Source organism: Corythoichthys intestinalis, chromosome 18 (genome assembly GCF_030265065.1).
Source record: "Corythoichthys intestinalis isolate RoL2023-P3 chromosome 18, ASM3026506v1, whole genome shotgun sequence".
Lineage (NCBI taxonomy): Eukaryota > Metazoa > Chordata > Actinopteri > Syngnathiformes > Syngnathidae > Corythoichthys > Corythoichthys intestinalis.
Genome location: NC_080412.1, coordinates 46,825,716 through 46,848,885, shown reverse-complemented (window position 1 = coordinate 46,848,885; position 23,170 = coordinate 46,825,716). Strand labels below are relative to the sequence as shown.

At 40.0% G+C, this 23,170-nt stretch overlaps 1 protein-coding gene across 9 annotated transcripts in view; it reads left to right on the top strand.

The window, feature by feature from the left end:
- The window catches only part of acaca (acetyl-CoA carboxylase alpha), a 102,125-nt gene extending 79,886 nt beyond the window's left edge, over positions 1-22,239 (top strand). For 5 of the 9 annotated variants that reach the window (XM_057820071.1, XM_057820069.1, XM_057820072.1 and 2 more), the window contains 9 exons: positions 1,135-1,231; positions 2,642-2,738; positions 2,821-2,956; positions 7,291-7,468; positions 7,536-7,648; positions 14,428-14,582; positions 14,721-14,891; positions 18,140-18,276; positions 18,346-22,239. In XM_057820071.1, the coding sequence (XP_057676054.1) occupies positions 1,135-1,231; positions 2,642-2,738; positions 2,821-2,956; positions 7,291-7,468; positions 7,536-7,648; positions 14,428-14,582; positions 14,721-14,891; positions 18,140-18,276; positions 18,346-18,472 (1,211 nt within the window). In that variant the 3' untranslated portion in view covers positions 18,473-22,239. The remainder of the gene's footprint in view (positions 1-1,134; positions 1,232-2,641; positions 2,739-2,820; positions 2,957-7,290; positions 7,469-7,535; positions 7,649-14,427; positions 14,583-14,720; positions 14,892-18,139; positions 18,277-18,345) is intronic. The other 4 variants (XM_057820078.1, XM_057820076.1, XM_057820075.1 and 1 more) reach the window with 1 other exon arrangement.
- The last annotated feature ends 931 nt before the right edge of the window (positions 22,240-23,170 follow it).

Sequence of the window (23,170 nt, the reverse complement as noted above, 5' to 3'; positions counted from 1 at the left end):
GTTTTCGTCCAAAAATGAATAAATATAAAGGTTTCCAACAATTTGGAATGAACATTGACAGATAAGCAAATATTTAGCGTCTACAAGTAGAACTCTAACTTCGCGATTATAATACACAGAAAAACGGTGAATTATTTTCAAGTAATCATACCCACCTGGACGCGATGAAATGTATATTAAAAAAAAGTTGTTAAAGAGGATGCTCGCTAATGCTAAAGGGACTGCTACGCTAACGCTACGAGTTACATTTCGTATGTGATGATCACTCAGCATTGACCTTTAAAGTCTAACGCAACATTGCATATTCTCTCTTGCCAAGATAAAGAAAACATCTTCCTGTGTGTTTCCAAACAAGCAAGCCTGGAGCGCAGCCTAGCTTGAAGAACATCCTAAACACCGGCGTCGTATGAGTGACGAAGTTGCAATCATATTCTGGGAGAAACTGAGCATTACGTGACAGAATTGCAAGGGTGCCAATACTTTTGGCCAGCACTGTATCTTCTCAATCTTTCTAGCTTTTAAGTCCAAGTATGCAGTATGGTGCAGGTAGTCTAACTATCTAGGACACAAGCCATGACAATGATTTCTTCTTTTTGTTACCTAAAGTAAATATAAAGATTCATCATGTTCCGCAAATGTGCCGTGGGTTACAAGTTGCAATTATTCATTTTAAGAAAGGCTCTAGGCAGCCACTAAGAGAAAGAGTCTAGTCCGCTGCTATCACGCTCGAAGAGACAAGATCAAGATAGCGCCGAAATGGATGTGGATGTGTTTCCACACTGCGAGCGAGCTAGGACTGTGGCGCTCCTGTAACAGTGTAATTATAGCTTGAGACCACAGAGATATTGTCGGAGGATTGTGCGGAAAGAGGCACACACACGTCGAGCGGCAGGGCTTAATTGAACGGTAACCTCGCAGTCTATGGCATGTTAGCCAGCAGGAAAAACAGCTTCGCAAGCCTTTTGTGTCCAATCATCCATCACCTTTCATGCCAAGATTACTGATATAGAGAGAAGCCACACGCGGCCTCCTCTGTATTAAGGAGAATCTTGTGAAATGTAACGAAGAAAATGAGGGATTCAACTTCAAATGTGCTGCAAATGACTGTTTCTCTTCCTTTCAATCTCTATGAAGGCCCAAAGGGCTCCTGGCAGAGTGGCTTCTTTGACCACGGCTCCTTCATGGAGATGATGCAGCCATGGGCTCAGAGTGTGGTGGTGGGCAGAGCTCGGTAAGCTACTATCATGACACAATTAAACATATGGATTCCTTGTCCAAATGACCTTGTCAAAAGCCAGTGTGTTAGATCAGAGGTGGCAAATTCATTTTAGCTTGCGGGCCAGATTTGGGGCAATTACAAATCACGTGGACCGGACTACAGAGTAGTCCCCGGGTTACGAACGAGTAACGTTCCTACGCAGGAATTTTTGCATAAATTGGAATTAACCCTAAATTACCCCTAAATACCTGCTAAATCTGAAAATAGCTATCCAAAAACATGTACAGGTAGTCCCCAGGTAATGAACGTGTTTCGGACCTATGCTGCCGACATAACCCGATTTTCTGCGTAAATTGGAATTAATGATAATAATAAAAAAAAAAAAAGAATAATACATTTTATTTGAAAGTGCCTTTCTGGCACTCAACGTCTCAGTACAGTCATATTAAAAACATTGTAGCAGATGTAAGGTTAAAAAACAATAAAAATGAATAAGGGAAAATAAAAGTATAGAATATTTGAGACAATTTTCAAATGCTAAACAGATGTAAAAACATGAACAATAAAAATAATCATTCATAAAAATTTTACGTACCCCTAAGTAGTCCCTAAGTCTCATAATAACTATCCAAAAACATGTACACGAAAGAGTTCTGGTCCTTCGCTGCCGACGTAATCCAAATTTCCGCATCAATTGGAATTAATAATAATAATAATAAAAATAATACATTTTATTTGAAGGCGCCTTTCTGGCACTGGGGGCTTAGAGGGATGTCATCACTCGAAATTAATATCTCAAGCCCCTTAATTTACTGCAAAATGGACCCGAATTTGTTTGTGCTACGTTGGAGCTAGCCTTGTTAGGACACCCCCCTGTTATTGAGAGAGTTGGTACGCTCTATTAGCTGCGGGAGCTAAGCTAAGAAAAAGCTACGAGTGACGTCCCCAATCGTAATTAATGTCTCAATAAAAGCATAATACTGTATCTACAAAACTGTTGCAGCACAAACCATTAACATCATTTTTATCTAAATTTGCGTCTGATGGGGGCGCAACTTTACGGAGGCCCGTAGAGATGGTCACTAGGTAGGTAGGTAACTCAGGTAACTGAGTTACTAACGCAATTACTTTTTGGGAGAAGTAATTTGTAACTGTAATTAATTACTTTTTTAAAGTAAGATTAACAACACTGCTCGCGATAGACGTCAAATTCATTTGAACTTGGCATGGAATGTCTGCAAACCGTCGTTGCCAGCCCATGCCCATGAGTTCACTTATGAAATCACTTTAAAGCAGTTACAAGGTGTATTTCTTTGGTTTGAGTGTTGTATGTGGTAATATGCCAAAGTTACTGTGCGGTCAACGTAAAAACAGTCTAACACTGTCAATGGCGTCCAATGAGTTAATGATGTATTTCCTTAGACTGGGTGGGATACCGACCGGAGTGGTTGCTGTGGAAACGAGGTCAGTGGAGCTGTCAATCCCAGCTGATCCGGCTAATTTGGATTCGGAGGCCAAGGTGAGGCGGGTCAGGTGCTGTATTTTGTCAAGTGTTGGGTCTGTAGCTTGACTGATTGTGATGTCGTGATGCGTGTCTTTAGATCATCCAGCAGGCGGGGCAGGTGTGGTTCCCTGATTCGGCTTTCAAAACAGCCCAAGCTATTAAGGACCTGAACCGAGAGGGTCTGCCTCTCTTTGTGTTTGCCAACTGGAGGGGCTTCTCTGGCGGAATGAAAGGTGCTTGCCTGATTGTATGGATGCTGAGAAACGTTATGTCTCCAAAGAGATGTTGTCCCCTCCCCCTTTTGTTTTTAAAATACAGTGGCCCTCAAGATATACGAAATCTTCTGTAGACGAAAAATACATTTTATGAAAAGGTTGTTTTAAACATGGAGGAAATCCATGGCAATCCTGGAATTTTCCCCAGAAAATACAACATTTTCTCACAGAAATTAATGCACCTCTCAGTTCTTTTCTCTTTAGTCCTCGTTCGTTTTTTCTGCCACTGCAGTGGGCAAGGAGTCATGAAATATGTAGACTTAAAATTAGGGTTGTTCCGATCATGTTGTTTTGCTCCCGATCGTTTTAGTTTGATTATCTGCCGATCCCGATATTTCCCGATCCGATTGCTTTTTTTTTTTTTTTTTGCTCCCGATTCAATTCCAATCATTCCCGATCATTTTTCCCGATCATATACATTTTGGCAATGCATTAAGAAAAAAATGAATAAAACTCGGACGAATATATACATTCAACATACAGTACATAAGTACTGTATTTGTTTATAACGGCAATAAATCCTCAAGATGGCCTTTACATTATTAACATTCTTTCTGTGAGAGGGATCCACGGATAGAAAGACTTGTAATTCTTAAAGGATAAATCTGACTTTGTATATTGTGACTAAATATTGCCATCTAGTGTATTTGTTGAGCTTTCAGTAAATGATACTGTAGCCATTTAACTGTTCTGCCCAAATGCATGATGGGAAGTGCAACCATGACTGTGCGTAGTGGCACCAATTGATATATTTTCTCTGCGTTGGTAAATAATATAAGGTGTTAAGAAAAAGATCAACTACTTACCTTTCTTCCCCACATTGCTTCCCACGATATTTCTAATTGTTGAGGGAGGGATTGTAAGGCTTTAGCCAATTAAAAAAAGGCTCCAAAGACTGCCAAAATTCACTCTACTCATTTTACGCTTCCTTTTAGCTCTCTGTATATAGGTAAAACGGCACCATTATAGATGGAACGCGACAATGCGTGAGTGGGCATGCAGCGCATGCGTTACATACGTTAAATATTTTAACGTGATTAATTAAAAAAAAATTAATTACCGCCGTTAACGCGATAAATTTGATAGCCCTACTTTAAGACAAAACTAAAGACTGGGGATGAGTGTAAGACATTTTGTCTGTAACGTTACCTACAATTAGAAAACAATTTAATTAAAAAAAAATATATATATATAATTTAAAAAGGCATGTCCGATATTTTTTTGGCGATTCCGATACTTTGAAAATGACGTGATCGGACCCGATTGATCGGGATGCCGATCGATCGGCATCTTTAATGTAGACTCAAAATGTTTTGGGCCGATCATGGGTGTTCCAACAGGACATTGACCCAAAACATATCAATAGCACCAAAAAATGGTTGGAGACCAGTCCCAAAAAAAGGATGAGGCCCACAAAGAAAATGACACAGTGCCTATTGTCAAACATGGTGGAGGTCCAATGATTTTTTTTTATGGGGTTGTTTTGCTGCCTCTGGAACTGGGTGCCATGTTAGTGTGCAAGGAGTCATCAAATATGGAGACTATCAAAATGTTTTGGGTGGGAATGTAGGGTGTAGAGTCTGAAAAGTCTGTGTCAGAGGTCATGGGTGTTCCAACAGGACAATGACCCAAAACATAACTCAAATAGCACCAAAAAATGGTTGGGGGACAAAGCCCTGGAGAATTCTGAAGTGGCCATCGATGAGTCCGGTTCGAAATCATCCTAAAAACTATGGTGAGATCTCAAAATTGCTGTTGCAAGAAGGCACCTGTCAAATCTGAGAGACCTGGAACAGTTCGCAAAAGAAGAGTGGTCCAAAATGCCTTCTGAGATGTGCATTAACTAGTTGATGGTTGTCGGAAGCGATTGCTTTCTGTTATTTCTTCTCAAGGATGCGCAACCAAATATTGAGTTGACGTTGCCAACAATTTTTTGAACCTTTTGGAATTTCTCACCTTTCTGCATAAAATCACCATCAAATGTGATCTGATCTTTCTCAAAATCACACAGATGTAAAAACAGTGTCTGCTTTAACTAAAACCATCCAAACATTTATAGATTTTCATATTCTTTTGAGGATCACATGCAAACAATGACAGAAGGGGGGAAAATAAGTAAGTGAACCCTCTGCCTAAGGAGACTTAAAGAGCCATTGAAACCAATTTTTACCAAACAATTTAAGCCAGTTGTGTGCCCACTAAAGCTGCCCTACCCACTATGAAACACACACCTGGTAAGAATGAGAAGCATTGTCTGTTCAAAAGAGCTGTCTGAAGACCTGCGATCAAGGATTTTTGATTTGTGTAAAGCTGGAAAAGGATACAAAATCATCTCTTAAAGTCTGGATGTTCATCAATCGACAGTCAGAGAAGTTGGCTAAAAATGGAGAGAGTTCGGCACTGTTGCTTCTCTCCCAAGGAGTGGCCGTCCACCAAAGATGACGCCAAGAGCTCAGCGCAGAATACTCAGAGAGGTCAAAAAGAACCCTAGAGTGTCTGCTAAAGACTTACAGAAATCACTGGGACAGTCCAATATCTCTGTGCACACATCAACTATAAAAACTAAAAAAAATAAAATAAAAAAACATTGTTGCTCATTTAATGTTTGCAAAAAAGGCCCGTGGACACTCTTTAGAAGTTTTGGCAAAATATTTTGTGGACTGATGAAACCAAAGTTTGTTTGGGAGTAACACACAACGTCATGTGTTCAGAAAAAATGTAACAGCTCACCAACATCAACACGTTATTCCCACCGTGAGGCGGGGTGGAGGTAGCATTTCGGGGTGTTTTGCTGCCTCAGGGCCTGGACAACTTGCAATCATTAATGGAAGAATGAATTCAAAAGTTTATCAGGATGTTTTGCTAGAAAACCTGAGGCTGTCCGTCAGACAGTTGAAACTAAAAAGAGGATGGATGCTGCAACAAGACAATGATCCAAAACACAGAAGTAAATCAACTTCACAATGGTTTCAGAAGAACAAAATACACCTTCTGGAGTGGCGAAGTCAAAGTCCAGACTTGAACCCCATTGAGATGTTGTGGCATGACCAACAGACAGCCAGACATCCCAGGAATCTAACTGAACTAGAGCAGTTTTGTCGAGAACAATGGGCCAAAATCAATGTGCCAGACTGATCTGCAGCAACAGAAAGCGTCTAGTTGAAATTATTGCTGCCAAATATTAAATGTGGTGGTTGACTTCTTTTTCCCCTTTCTGTCATTGTTTGCATATTCTCCTCATTAAAATATAAAAACCTCACGAAAAAAAAACAAACACAGGGAAACGACACACACACCTACACAAAAATAAATGGAAATAAGTTTAACCATAAATAAATGAAAGAATAATAACCAAGAAACAAAACACATGAAGTTTGATAATACAATTGGTAGCAGTGATATAATAACAAAAAATTTTTTAAAGAAATAAATAAAAATTCAAAATAAAAGTTGAATTAACTAATAACTAAACTAACTAAATTTGACCAAAAAAAAAAAAAAAAAATTAAAAAAGGGAAGTGGGGGGGGGGCAGGGCTTCTAGTCACTTTCTTGAGAGAGTGTGAGTCCATCTAGATCAGTGGTCTCAAACCGGTCCTCAAAGGGCCGCAGGGGGTACTGGATTTCATTCCAACCAAACGAGACAAATACCTTTTCACCAATCTGGTTTCTTACAAGTGTAATCAGTTGATTGCAATCAGGTGCTGCTTATGTTAGTAGAAACCTCATTGGTTGAACTGTTTGTGCTGGATCTGTTGGAACAAAAACCAGGACCCACTGCGGCCCTTTGTGGAGTCGGTTTGAGACCGCTGATCTAGATAGTCCTTAAAGGGCTGCCAGGTTTTGTGGTGTATGTTATGTGATGTATATGTGGTCTGAGTAAAAAAAAAGATAAAGGACCTGTTTATGACACAGCCAAACACAACTTTGGAATTAAGACAAAGACCAAGCGTTTACCTTTCCGCTGTTACCAAACGGACCATGAATAAGATTATTCTGTTACTTTCGTTTTGGCTGAGATGTTCTGAACTCTGTTAAAAAACTCAAAAGATGTAAACAAAAAAAAAATATATAAAAACCTATAAATGTTTGGGTGGCTTTAGTTAAAGCAGACAGTTTTTTCATCTGTGTGATTTTTCACAAAGCTCACATCACGTTCAATGGTGATTTTATGCAGAAATGTGAGCAATTCCAAGAGGTTCAGATACTTTTTCATACCACTGTATATACGAACTGTATAGTATATGGGCAGGCAGTGAATGACCTTTCTTTTTTTTGGGTGCTATCCTTTTAGACATGTACGACCAGGTGTTGAAGTTTGGCGCCTATATTGTAGACGGGCTGCGGGAGTACAAGCAGCCCGTGCTGGTCTACATCCCTCCGCAGGCCGAGCTGCGGGGAGGCTCCTGGGTGGTCATCGATCCCACCATCAACCCTCGACACATGGAGATGTACGCCGACAAGGACAGCCGGTGAGTGGCTTCCGATCCCGGACGGATTCATGTCTACGATGTCCGCTGAAAGTTCTCGTGTGCCCAGAGGTGGAGTGCTGGAGCCCGAGGGAACAGTGGAGATCAAATTCAGGAGGAAAGACCTGGTGAAGACCATGAGACGCGTGGATCCCGTCTACATGAGCTTGGCTGAAAGATTGGGTCGGTCCTCATTTTGTGTTTCAATTAACGTTCTTTACTGGTAGCGGTCCACTGCATTTGTAGTCTTTTCTCCATCCATTGCCTGTAGTAAGTGAAGCAGTTGATGGAGGAAGGGAAGGAGGGGGCCTCTGTAATTCAGCAAGCCAGATTGATTGTTCCATATATACAGTAAGATACAAATATATTAGGCGTATCAATCTGGTAAAGATCTGTCAAGTTCAAAAATAGATCCTTAGGTAGACATTCGTAAAATTACCCAAAAATAAGGAGAGAAGACACTCTGTTTTCTTGGCCAAGGAGAGCAAGGAGGGACTAGACAGTGAAATGCTAGATTACGCTGCTCAGTCACCAAAATTGATCTAAACTAAACTCCTTGCTCTTTCTTTTATTAGGGGCTTGCCCTAACACAGAAAGGTGCCGCCCTAAAGGGAGGGGGAAAGCAAGCTGGAGCCCCCCATGTGATTTTGATTGGCTATGTGTGAGCATGTAGGTGGAACTAACTAAATACACGTGTGTAAGCAAAGGCACTTAGATAAAGTGGTCAGAATGACCCAGACACTTCAGTTATGCAACGCTGCGGCCATGGAAGATGTCCTCGAATGGAGGATGTGCCCGAAAGTCTAGACGAAAGTCTAGACGTCAGGTGCTGAAGATGTCCCAGAAGGTCTAGGTATGCAATGTTGCGGCCATGAAGCAAGGCAGTTGTCACCCCGACCCTCTTTACACTTTATAACACTTAAACATTATACTACAACCTAGTATAGCAAGCAATAATCATTCACTGGTTATATCAGTAAGAATAAATATGGCAATATGTATTATGTATGTATTAGGTATATATGAGCACAAGCAAATATTCAATCAATCAAGCAAATATTCAATCAACCCTCGATAATTAACTCAACAAGATCCAATCCAGATTTGTTTTATGGGAAGAACCTTCAAAAAAATATACGGCTGCTGATTTGACGATAGCTCTTCTCGTCAAAAAAGCTTTTAGTGATGTTCTTTGCATCTCATTTAAACTACCAAGGGTGGATCAATTGATACAAATCACTTTCGTAACCAGAGACGGGTCATCTGACCCTAATTAGCATATATTTTGTGATCACTGAGGTCCTCATTAGTCATTCCCATTTACACTCGCAAAACCACTGCGTTGGATTGCTCCAATTAGCATCTTGAATGTTTGCAGGGCAGGGCTGCCTTGGCTTTTGTTGGAATTGCCCCCCCCCGGCCAAGCCGCACGGAAAACAACAAAAGCCGAACGAAGTGGTGCTACGCTGCTTAACGCTTCCGTGCGCCAAAGGTGTGGCTGCGTGTTGTTTCGGGACCATCCCTCTGTGGCCGGTTTTGGGCGGTTAGGTTCGTCCGTGGATGGGACGTGGTTGCCACAGCGACCGACGCTAGTCTTGACGTCCCAAGCGCCCGCTATGCTGTTCTTTGTCCTCGCAGAACTGATTGCAAGAGTTGGAGCATCAATCTTGCTCGTGACGCACACGTTGGGCTTCTATGATAAAATGGTGTTGTGTATCTATCCTGCTTCTTTTTATTAAACTATAGTGTGCTATTTATTTTGTATTGGGTGTGTTAAAATACTACAGTCCTACAGTAAATATGAGGAATGATACTATTCCCTGATTAATTATATTACGTGTGTTAGAGTAATCCAAACAGTTAGATGGTGCCTTGAGAAACGGTACCATTTCCCCCTCATGAGCCCCCTCATGAGCGCTTTACTATGTCCAAGGGCATGGAGTGAAGTCTGCCTAAATTATAGTGAAATGAATGTGTTAGACTAATAAAAACAATTATATGGCGTGTGCGAGAACAGTACCTATTCCCTTCACTTTGTTGGACAGTGGACCGCTCAGGCAGCCAATTAGGCAGACAACCTTTTTACATATCCCAAAAGCTGCAGTTTGCCTACACTGCTTACCAAAGGTATTGGCACCTGTGCAATTCTGTTAGATAATGCTTAATTTCTCCCAGAAAATTGAAATTACAAATGCTTTGGTAGTAATATCTTCATTAAGGAAAAAGTGTATTTGAGGAAAAACTTCTACATTTAGGCAAGGCAAATTTATTTATATAGCACAATTCAACACAAGGCAATTCAAAGTGCTTTACGTCACGTGAAGTTCATAAAAATGGCATTAAAATCAATAGAACGTAAAAACAAAGACAATCGAAATAGGAAATAAAATTATACATAAAAATCGCATTTATTCACGAATAGAACAAAAAAAATGCTGCTAATAATTGAATTCAGCAACGGAGATAAGCACAAAAGGAATACAAAGCAAATAGATTGAAATATATAGACAGTTATGGATATGCAGTGTTAAACAAAAGCGTTTTTAGCCCTGATTTAAAGGAGCTAACAGTTTGAGCATACTTCAGACCTTCAAGTAACTTGTTCCAAAGGTGAGGAGCACAATAACTAAATGCTGCCTCACCCTGCTTGGTTCTTGTTCTTGGAACATCCAGGAGACCAGTTCCAGACGACCTTAGGGTTCTAGAGTTTGATAGGAATCCAACAAATCAAGCATGTATTTTGGTCCAAGGCCATTAAGTGTTTTGTAGACGAGCAGTAGTATTTTATAGTCTAACCTTTGACTCACTGGAAGCCAGTGAAACGATTTCAAAACCGGTGTAATGTGATCCAGTTTCCTTGTATTTGTGAAGACTCTGGCTGCAGCATTCTATACTAGCTGCCGCTTCCTGACTGATTTTTTTTATCAAGACCCGTAAATATACAGTTGCAATAGTCCAATCTGCTGAAAACGAATGCATGCATAAGTTTTTCCATGTCTTGTTGAGTTAGAAGCCCACTAATTCTGGCTATATTTTTTAGGTGGTAATAAGCAGATTTAGTGACGGACTTTGGATGGCTATCAAATTTTAGGTCTGAGTCAATAATTACACCAAGGTTTCTGACTTGAGTTGTAGCTGTAAGTGACATTGTGCTAAGACATTTCCTTTTTTGGCCCAAAAATGATCACTTCTCTATCTACGAGAATTCTGCCTTAGTATTCAAGTAGGTAGTTGCTTTCTGGTCTAGCCTGAAGCTCCCGCCTCATTCCCCTGATTGGCTCGCCACCAGAATGCGACCAATCCACATGAATTCAAGAATAGCTTTGTTTGCTTCTCTTTTAATGAGGAAATGAGGTGTATTGTCAACCAGACTTTTGAAATGTTATTCATCTAGATAGTTGCTTTCTGCTGGTCTTTCTCCTTATTTGCTGGAAGTTCAGATGACTGTAGAGTTGAGGTTGGCAAGACGCTACTGTATGAGTCAGGAAGTACCGTCTTGCTTGCAAGGCTAAGACTTCTCTATCTCTTGAACGCATCATCTTTGCCGCAGTCCCCCGAGAAAGACGTGTCAATCACAGCTGCCGAGGATCAATTGTCAGCTTGACTGTTTCCCCGGCGCAGCGCATCGATTTAACTCGCAGAAACTGTGATCCGATGCTGCTCGGGCTCGCCGCTTTGGCCAGTCTTATTGAGGAGCAGATTGGAATTGACGGCTCTGAGAGGAAAGCTAAATACAACTGCGTTAGTCTGGCTTAAGTCACTGCTGCACTTTGCATTTATATTTGACCATTTTTCCCTTCCCCCTATCAACTAAAGTCATTGAAGTTGTTGGCTAGCGTTGGCGGCGATAGACGTCCAATCCAATAGAACTGGGAGGGATTGGACGTATACTAGTAATACTCATTGAAATTCACAGCAAAAGGGTGAAAAGAGCCTTGTGATTGGACGCCTATGATCGTCAATGGCACAGGAAGAGTTTATTGTCATCCATATTCATCATTTTTGTTTTGTTTTTTTTGAAAGCGGAACAGTCAACGTTACTCTTTTTGGAGCAGGAAGTCGTTCATTTTAGTGTGAAGTAGCCGTTTTTTGTTTTGGTTTTAAATTCTGATTATTTCAAGAATTTCCCATGAAAACACAAATTCAAAGGCACTACAGTTGCTTGCAACTTTCATTATCTTAACTAATGTTGCACCAATACCAATTTTTGGCCCTGATACTTGGCTGTGCAATATTGGCCGATTCCATACCGGTACCACTCTGTTATTTACATATATATATATATATATATACAGTGGGGAGAACAAGTATTTGATACACTGCCAATGGGTTTTCCCATTGGCAGTGTAGAAAAAGCAGTTTCTGCTCTTGCACTCCTCTTTAAATTAAACTGCTGTATTTTAAGCCAAAAGAACTGTTGTGTTTGATAAAACAATATGTCTATATGCTGCCATAGTCGATTCATGGCGCATTAAGCCCCCGAACTATTTTTAATTTGTCCGTTTTAGCGTGGAAACCCCCGTTTACAGACGATGCGCAACTGATTTTGTTTCAACCCAGCCATAAAACGAAGGTAATTAATTATATCTATTATTCAAAATGTCAGTCATTTTTAGCTTAGAATCATTAATTGATGTCTAATACAGTATTTCGTTAAAAAAAAAAAAAGACTTTAAAAAATTATTCACTCGCATGTTTTAAACAAATGACGTCACAATGAAAAAAAAATGGCGTCTGTAAAAAAGTCACAGATATCTATAACTATCGCTTAATTATATATATTTTTTGTGACTATTGGATTTTCCCCAATATATTAGATGATAAATAATTGATCCGGTCAAAAAAAAAAAAAAAAAAACATTTAAAAGGGTAAATATATGAAAAAGAAAATCTCCACCACTCCTTGATGTCTGCGATTTCTGCTTGGCGACCCTTGTTATATGACCATGTTTCACCCATAAAATACCTCCAAAATCTGGCTGTGGCCATTCACAGCTGTATCTTGATACCCGGTGATACATGCTACATGGAGTTTTTGGATCGAAACAAAGTAAGTACGTCATAATATCTCGTTAAAGTCATTGCGTCTTTAATTCTGCTCTCGCATGCTCTCACCTCCAGTTAGGGTTTTGCTCTTTAATGATATATATATATTTTAAATGCCCTCCTGTTCAAAATTTTTCTTCCCCCAGAAAATAGAGATTTAAAGCTTTCAAATGATGTATCACACATGCATATAGGACAGTTTTGAAATTTGGTCAAATTGGGGGTCTTTTGGGGTCGAAACAAGGTAAGTACACGATAATATCTCGATAAAGTCATTACGTCTTTAATTCTGCTCTCGCGTGCTCTCACCTCCAGGAAGGGTATCGCTGTTTAAAAAAAAAAAAAAAAATCTTTTTTTAAAAATGCCCTCCTGTTCAAAATTTTTCTTCCTCCAGTAAATTTAGATCTGGAGCTTTCCAATGATGTACTGTTTCACACATGCATATCTGACCATTTTGAAAGTTGGCCAAATTGGGGGTCTCAGAGCGGAACTTTAAGTCACCTGAGTGTTTTCCGTCATTTATATATAAATATATTTTTTTTCCAAAGAGCTACATACTTGGATGTGAAATCATTGCTATCATGACTTTGTCAGGCTGCTGCTTACCTTTGCAAAACGGGAAAAAAACTAATACAAAGTGAATCCAGTCGAACTTTTTATTGCAAACCTGGTATGGGTGACAATAGTTGAATAAACATTTGGCTTTCAAAGGCCAAAGTAGTTCTAAATTCGTGAAATTAAAACTTGTATAATACTAGCCCAACAGTAAGAAAAAGTAAAAGTACATTTATAATCATAAACTGAATGAACTGAATAAACTTTTTTAAACCTCTCAAAGGCCAAAAAATGCAACGTTCATGAAATTATAAGTAATAATAATAATAATAATTGACCAAAGCATCCTGTCTCTCTATTAGCCTCCCTCTTTGTGCACCAGCAGCAACATAACTCCATCCATAGCAACGCACAAATGCAAATAGCGCACACACACAGCTTAGCCACTTAGCTTAGCTTACTTCTACAGCACTTTTGAAACAGGTCTCAAATTATTGCAGCATTTCTTTCAGTAAAAGACAAAAAAAATAAAGTACCTTTGACTTCGGAATGCTCCAGTTGAGCTCCTGCAATAGCTTGGCGGTTGTGTGTGATCCCTTGAATTCATTCGCATGAAGTACTATGCTTTCCTGTCGGCTATCAAGCTGAGCAGGGAAAGTTGGGAGACTTGGCTGCTCCAGACTCCGGTTGAAAAGCTTATGCATTCTCCAACTTTTCTACAACATGTTTCGTGACTTAATTTTTTTAGTGCAGGATAGTCGTCTCCTTAATGTATTTGTGACTTGGGACCTTACACTCAGGTACTGTGTGAGCCATAAAAAGCAGGATTCCCACGCTTTCATCAAAGGCAAGGGCAGGTTACTGACAAGTCATTTCGAGGATATTTTTCGGACATCTGTCTTGCTGCTTCACTCTTCTCGTCCCACTGCCCAGGGTTTGTTGCTGCGGTCCATCCCCAACCATTGTACTCGACGCTGAAATATTCCGAAACCACCGACATTTTCTTCTCCTCGTTTGTTTTTCCTCCATATGAAAAAGCTGCCCCGGCATTGGTTAAGAGCAACTAATGGCCCGCTCTCATTGGTCTGGAAAAGGTCAATAGCAATAGCTGCTTGGCATGCAAAGTAGTAGGGAGAAAGTGTCAGGAGCAAAAAGGCTTGGTTTAGTGTTACCAGACTGGTAAATGATATCGGCGCCCTGTTAGTTGGTACTCACCTATACCGATACCACCATTTCGGGCCAGATCAGCCCCCCCTGCCAACACTGGTATCGGTATCGGTGCATCAGTAATCATAAAGTATAGTGAAGTTGGAGGACTCCTTCCACTCCAAATATTAACTTTGTGTTTCTCCCCCAACAGGAACTCCAGAGTTGAGCCCTCCCGACCGTAAAGAACTGGAGACAAAGCTTAAAGAGCGCGAAGAGTTTCTGTCGCCCATTTACCATCAGGTGGCTGTTCAGTTTGCAGACCTCCATGACACTCCTGGACGCATGCAGGAGAAGGGCGTCATCACGGTGGGTCCTTTGTATATTGTCATAGTGTGAGTCAATCACTTTGAGAAAGGCAAATGAGACTCAGACAACAGCAAACATCCATTTTAACGGGGCGGTTCGTCAAGTTGAATGATTGAATGAACAAGATTGCTCTTTCAGGATATCCTGGAGTGGCAGACATCCCGCCAGTTCTTTTACTGGCGCCTGCGGCGCCTCCTATTGGAAGAGACTGTAAAAAGAAAGATCCAAAAAGCCAACAGCGAGCTGACTGATGGACAAATCCAGGCAATGCTGCGCCGCTGGTTCGTTGAGGCCGAAGGGGCCGTCAAGGTAACACATTTTTACGCTGAAGTTAAGATTTCAAATTAAATGATTAAATGTTTATAGCATCAACAATCATCCTGTCTGACTGACAATCATCCTGAAAATGTATTTCTTTTTAAAAAACGATAGCTATTCACTTATGTGTCTTTGTATATAATTTAGCAACTTGCTCTTTGCTTTGCATCTACCGTAATTTTCGGGCTTATAGTGCACTGCTGCTTATTTGTTAATTTATTTGGGTTAATAGGTAACACTTTATTTGACAGCGGCGTCATAAGACCGTCATAATAATGACATGACACTGTCATGGGCAATAGTGAATACTTATGACAGATGTCATCTGGCAAATTTTGTCACTAACCCCATTAATGTCCAGCTCAGATCTTTTACATCTATTCAAAATAATTTCAAAATCATTCAACAATCATTTGCCAAATGACACTAAATGACATCTGTCATAAGCATACATTAATGCTCATGACAGGGTCATGTCGTAATTATGACGGTCTTATGACGTCGCTGTCAAATCTAGTGTGACCAGTTAACATCTTTTGGTGTAAATATCCTATAATACATTGGCATGTTTTTTGCCAGGTGGCCCAAAAAATTCCACATGGCAAACTCCCTTTTGCCCACATGGCCAAAAAATGCCACATGGCAAAATCCATTTTGCCACATACAAAAAAAAAACAAAAAAAAAAACGCCACATGGCAAAATCCATTTTGCCATGTACCAAGTAGAAATGCCACACGGCAAAATCCATTTTGCCACATGGCAAAAAATGACACATGGCAAAATCAATTTTGCCACTTAGCAAAACTAAATTTTTAAAAATGCCACAAACCAAAATCCATTTTGCCACATACCAAAAAAAAAACAAACAAAAAAAAAAACGCCATATGGCAAAATCCTTTTTACCACATACCAAGTAGAAATGCCACATGGCAAAATCCATTTTGCTGCATGGCAAAAAAAATGCTACATGGCAAAAAAATAACACATGGCAAAATCAATTCTGCCACTTAGCAAAAAAAAAAAAAAAATGCCACATGGAAAATCCATTTTGACAAATGGCAAAAAAAAAAAAAACATTACTGGCAAAAAAATGACACATGGCAAAATCCATTTTGCCACTTGGCAAAAAAACAATGCCACATGGCAAAATCAACAATGCCACATGGCAAGTTCAATTTTGCCACATGGCAAATACCACTTTTTGTTCTCAGCCCTGCTGTAAAAATCAACAGAAAGTGACCCGTTATACCTACCAGCACAGCAAAACTACCATTGCCATTTCTCCAGTAATTGCATTTTGTAGTATTATATCTACATTACGGTATTACAAAAGGACTAGTATTTATTACAAATTGCATTCTGACCAAAGGACTTATAATTCATGAACTAAATAAATAACCAACCAACCAACCAACCCTAAACCTAATTCATTTCACCTTAAAATAGTCAAGTGAAATGAATTAGCTTTTTTTTGTCGATAACTTTTATGGAGCATTTTCATCGGTGGCATTATAAACGTGCCCGGTCGTTTATTGTCATTGCACTTGATTAAAAATGCTTTGTGTTTAGCCATAACATGAAGTAAAGCTACATGAGCACAGTTCATTGAGGCCCAATTGGGCTGAGCCTCAGAGTGGAAGTGGCCTTCTTGCCTGCTAGAACCCTAACCCCGTCAGAAATGACTGTTTTAAGCCACAATTAATCACAGCCCTGGCACGTGCTGATAGGAGAGCAACACGCTGTCTCTTAATTAAAAGCAAACAGATTAAAAATGATTAATAAGGGCATTAAATGTTCTTGCGGACCTCAAGCGGGGCTATTCATATAAAGGCAAGGGCCTATTAAACCCCTCCACCCTCAAATCTTTAAGCCCCTCCAGCCTGGCTTTGTTTGGGATCAGAGATGCCGGTACTCATGAATACTAATATTCTTATCAGGCCCAAATCAACAAGACACCATGCGTCCACCTCTCGCCGGTCCACTCCTTTTGTTTGTTTTGATATTGATTTTGGCGGCTTTATATATCGGCGTAAAACCTGACAATTAGAGTTGTGCGATCATGATTTTTTTAACCGATATCCCGATGTTGTTCAACTCCAAAATGCGGTCGAGGACTTACAGTGATATGAAAAAGTATCTAAACTTTTTGGAATTTCTCACATTTCTGCATAAAATCACGCGCAAATGTGATCTGATCTTTGTCAAAATTACACAGATGAAAAAAGTGTCTCCTTTAACTAAAATCACACAAGCATTTATAGGTTTTTATATTTTAAAAAGGATAGTATGCAAACAATGACAGCAGGGGGAAAAGTAAGTAAATGAACCATCACATTTAACATTTAAAAATGTCTGAAATTACATAAAAGGAATAACACACAAAAAAATCCTGTTACCCCAAACAGCCACTGGGGGGGGGGTCAACCAAAGCATTAGAAATATATACAGGCAATCATTAGACAAGCCAATGCAATGACAATTCACAAGATGCATTTTGCTGGGCTTTTGCACAGATTTTTGAATTATAATTATTTGTTTTATTACTTTTCTTAGTGACTATTTCTTTGCGGTGATGCAGTAGTAATATGTGATGTTTATGATTAATTTTTCATTTTATTTGTGCACCATGAGTGATTACGGTTCTGTGAAAAATGACAGAACTACTTCAACTCGTTGTTGTAAAAGTGTCAAAATAATGTCCTATAAACCTCAAATAAATTCAAATGAGCCAAAATGTCTGAAACTAAATAAAAGGAATAACACACACAAAAAAGATCCTGTTAAGACAAGTTACCCCAAACAGCCACTAGGGGGGCGCAACCAAAGCATTCCAAATATAGACAGGCAATCATAGGACATGCCAATGCAATGACAATTCCCAAAATGAATTTTGTTGGGCTTTTGCACAGATTTTTGAATTATAATAATGTGTTTTATTATTTGTCTTAGTGACTATTTCTTTCTGGGGACGCAGTAGTAATGAGTTTATAATTCATTTTTCATTTTATTTGTGCACCATGTGTGATTACAGTCTTTCCCTCGGTTAACAAATCCCAAGCATTTTAGAGTGGAGACATCTAGTGGTTACTCTAGGCACAGCCATTGTGCTAAGCTGTGACCAGCCCATGTACAAAGACTGCAGGCTTGCACAATAATTTATTCAAATCGACACCGTTATTTTAAATGCTTTTATTGGCCGATATTATTGAACAACTCTTGTGACCATGACATCGTGCAGGCCTATTTGTGGGACAACAACGAAGAAGTGGTGGGATGGCTGGAGAGACAACTCGCCGAAGATGAGGGAGCCAGGTCGGTCATCGACGAGAACATCAAGTACATCCGCCGCGATCACATCCTCAAGCAGATTCGCAGGTGAGTCTCGGCGGGGGCGACGCCGTTAAACGTAAGGAGTCTCTGATACGTATATATTTGTCTTTTTAGCTTTGTTCAAGCTAATCCAGAAGTAGCGATGGATTCCATCGTGCACATGACCCAGCACATCTCACCCACGCAGAGAGCAGAGGTTGTGCGTATATTGTCAACGATGGAGAGCTCGGGCTCCTCTTAGTTTCTGGAGCAAGAGCTCTCCGTTTTGGGATCAGAACATCCAACGTGAGTGGGAAATACAATATTTGTTGGTTTAGGTCTGACATTGGTTTTGAACTCATTTTTGGGTGCGGAGTCCAAAACTTTTGTTCTCCATCATGTTTACTTAAAAAATATATAAATCACTCTACTGAGATATGTACGGAGGCCCTAAAAGGGTCATCGACAGAAATGAAATCAATTTAAACAATTTGGAGCGCACTAGAAACAATCTGGTAAAGCATTATATAGCATATAAGCTAGCGGACTTTTGCTATGCAAGTTAGCCAATTGTTCTTTTGAAGTAAAACTCAACTAAATCCTGTATTATCATTTTTAGCACGCTGAAAATGTTGGTGTCTGATGCGCACCTAAGCGTAGCTCAAACGATATTTAAAAAAAAAAAAAAAATGTAGATCTTACAAAGAAGAATTGGCTAACTTGCATAGCAAAAGTCCGCTCGCTTCAATGCTATATAATGCTAATGTTGACCAGCTAATTTCTTGTGCGCACCACAGTTTCTAGTGCGCACTACATAGTTTAAATGTATTTTATTTCTTTCGATGTCCCTTTAGGGGTTCTGTAGAAAAGTGCTTATTTTGCAAAAAAAAAAATTAAAAAGGAAAAAAAAAAGGTATGACTGCAATGTTTATTTAGCACAAGTTACACTAGGCTAGTTGTATGTATGTAGGAACTAGCTAAGTGAAAACGCGACGTGATAGTTTCCACACCCAAAAATGAGTCAAAAACTGTTTTGTTTTGTTTTTTTCCCCCTCAAATTGTTATCAGTTAGGAAATTTGGATAAACTCATTGGCTGCTATTAATGGCGATAGGTATGGGATTTGAACTAATAAACCGGAATGCTGTTTTATTCCGATGCGTACCGCTTTCTGACAACATAGTCATAGTTAAGTATTGTGAGGACAATGCCAACAGCCTCAGTGAGAAAGGGTCTTTTAAACTACCAGCAAGGGGGCGCTTTGTTACTGAGCAGAAAAATAGCAGGAAGGATAGAAGCCATTTGGACAGAAGAGCACAGCAGGGAGCAAAAGGAGGCCTTTTTCGACCCCGATTCTCCTGCAGTGAAGACAAAACTACAGCTGTCCCTTCTGTTCAGATGGCACGCTTCTCCACATGCACTTTATACTGCGTGGCCGTTTACATCGCATCCGGAACCAAAGCTGCTCTCAGTGTAGATGCGGTATCCGCGTCATCCCGCACACCCGTGGAGGTGGACGTACTTCTGTTGTACTACTACATGTTACTTTTTTTGGTTGCTATTTGGCATGCAGCGTGGAGTTCTCCGAAACAATCGTGGAAAATAGTTTTTTAAAGAAATGTTTTGGTTTTGTAATAAGAAAATGTTTTGAGTACATGATGAGATCAAACCTGTTCAATGATTCATGTCACCTGTCAGCAAATCTGTAGTCCTTTTTTATTTATTTTGTACTAAATGTTGCTTATTTTTAATAGCAATGTGTTCGCAAATTGCATATTCCTGCTGGATTTTTTCCCGAAAATAAACAGGGTACATCGTGATAACTGTATGACAGAATTGATGTGCATACGGTATTTTAACTCACTGGCTGCCATTGACGTCCCGTTACCCTCAATGGCAGCCCGTAAATTAATTCCCGGTAACATTGAAATCAGTCCTTGACATTACTGCCTCATTATGGTCACGTAACAATGTGAAAACAGCTTTTCTTCGTTTTTGACCTTTACGGACTTGTTGGCCATTTGCTTTTTAATAAACTGACTGTAACCTGAAAATGTCTGTGAAATAATCTCAATAAAGCTTTACCCCATGACATCGTTTGAGACTTTTGTTTAAAGGGAACCTGGGACTCAAAAGACTTGTAGGCTCTACAATTGTTCTCTTTTACTAAAATATGTTATTGGAAATACATAAAAAATTGCCATTGATTTAAAAATCTCAGACTTCATAATGTATTGATGGGGCGCGGGGCCGATAAATAGGGGGCCTGCATTGTTGGCGAGGCCGTCAAAGCTGACCGAGTGGAATCACAGAGCTTTTTTCGTTGAAAATTCTTGTGAATAAATGCTTAAATCCCCAAATCTTTATAGATATAGACGTAAAACAGTCTCGATTTTTGGCTAAAAGAAAAAAAAAAAAAACATGAAGTTAGCGTTTATTTTACGTAAATATGTTGAAGTACAATGCTAGTCTGTTAGTGAATGTAGCTAGCGGCCGCCTGATATAAACAGCTTTTCCAGTGAAAATTCTTGTGAATAAATGTTTATATTCGGGAAGCCCTGTCCCAACACAAGGAACACCGGAGAACGCCCGATATCCAACTGATAACACGACTGATAAGACTCCAAGAGGCCCTTTGACTCTGAGGTGGCAAAATCCACAACCCTCATTACCCTGACAGTAGTAACTCCCGAATCCTCCTGTCCAATCCACAAACGAACAATAATCCTAAACAATGCCCAAACACACACTTCTTCTGCCCATAGCCTGCCCCGCGAGAGCCTTCAAAAAGACAATGTTTAACTAATCGTTGCCAGTTTTTCTCGGGAACCTTTTGTTGACTTGTGATATGGCTACCCTGAATCCTCGCCTGGGTCCCTCTGTGCTGTATGATCGCTGTCAACCTGAATAAATTGTCAACTTGTGCTTCGAAGTCTTTTTCCAGCTTTCAAAATGAAGTCAGTACAAGGGGTTAAGACTAAGGTGAACACGCGGAGTTTGGCCTTTTGGCCGGGTTGTCTAATTTCACCGGCCCATGTCGTTGGAGCTGGGCCAGCACGGGTCCGGTGGTTCGGCTGGCGTGATTCCGGCAATCTGGCTAAAAGCTCATATTCCTTCAATCTAAAGAAAACAAGCTGAACGCACACGGTAGTACTTTGGGTGTCAAATTCGCCTCTTGTAGGACGTTTCGCTGGTTTTTTCCTACTCCCGTCTCATCTCATTCCGTCTTTCCTGTTCATTTTGCTTTTTCTGCTCGTTTTGTGAAATATTGACAGTGCTGTCATGTTCATTAATGTTCCTCTCGGGTTCAAATTTAAAGGGCTGAACAGATGACATGTTTATGTAGCTAGAGACATACTCTGGAACTCTGGCAGCGTATACCAGTGCCGTCACCGCCCTGCGACATCAACAATAATGGCGACCTACTAGTTGAACTAATTTTACAAATTGTATAAAAATGAAAACATCAAGAGGGGTTTTTAATATCAAATTATTTAAACTCATACTAACGTTTATCTTTTAAGAACTACAAGTCTTTCTGTGGTTCCCTTGAAGACATCTAGTAGTCAAACAAGGCACATGATGATGATTTGAATCACAGAAAGTTCAATTCTTGCAGTCAGAACCGTAACCGTTACACTGGGGGGACATTTTGTGATTATTTGAAAACGATACTCTTTGCATTCTGTAACCCAAAGACGATTAAAGTGTCTTAACTCCCTTGCCTTTTAAACTTCAACAGTCTTAAGAAGGATGAAACGGATCAAACAAATACTGAGGGAGTTATCTCATCCTTTTATTTATTTAATTTTGTCTTATTTCGTCGGTATCGTCCCCTCGGCTCTGTCAACTTTGTTATCGTCCCACCAACAAATATGTAAGACAAATTGAGTCGCATGTGCCCAATACCCACAACAATTACGAGCCGACCAAAAAGAAGAAAGTCATTTGGTGCTATAATTGGAAATGTGTGTCGCGTGGTCCCCCTTGTCTCCCATAGGGTTTTGCTCATTTGTGGTACTGCGCGCGGCGGGCGGGCGGGCGGACGAGCGGGATAATTCTTTTGATCAGTCACAAAATGCAGATTCATTTTCTTTAGCAGTCAGCGGAGTAGAGGAAATGCCGTTGTTTGGGGGAACTTTCATGGTACTCAAGTTTTTTTCTTTCAAAATAAAATGCAATAAAACACAGATTAACATGGATAATATTAGAGTTGTCCGATATGATCAGGTAATATTATCGTTCACGCAAATCTACGGTTTTAGGGCGCCAATTTCAAAAGCATGTGATTTTGTACGTACAGTCCCTGACTAAAGTCTTGTCGCTTATCCATTTTGCAGTGGCGCCACCAGGGTGTGGCCAGGGCCACCCCTATAAATTTGTTGGCCACCCCACTGGCCACCCCGCTTGCCAGTATATCATTAGATTGATGTAGTATCAGTTATGCATTTCATCCCAAATGCACAGCCAGGACTATGGACTATGGATTATGGACTATGCACATTATGTCAGGGGTCCCCATCTGTCGGCATTTGCTACCGGGCCGCAGAATAATATTTTATTAACAACTGCATTCTGGCTGAATTAACTTTGGCCTGTGCCCCTGCTTAACACATTAATATTCCTGTCTACCCTAGATATAATACTACAGTATAGATTAGAATGTCATCATAGAAATCCATTGATTGGACTGCAAGCAGTACATCTTGTTTTGTATATATTAGGGCTGTCAAACGACTGTCAGTCTGTACCCACAGGCTGTGAGGCTACTGAACTCTGCCCCTCTCCCCTGTCTGCCCCCCTCTTACGGACAATAATCCACATCCACCAACAACAATAACTCTGAGCTGGTTTGGATTGTTGCAGTATGTCACTATCCACTATTTCCTCCTCCCTGACACTTACCCATTGGTTGACAACCAGTAGGCTATACTTGATTAACTTATCTGGGTTTTGCACTG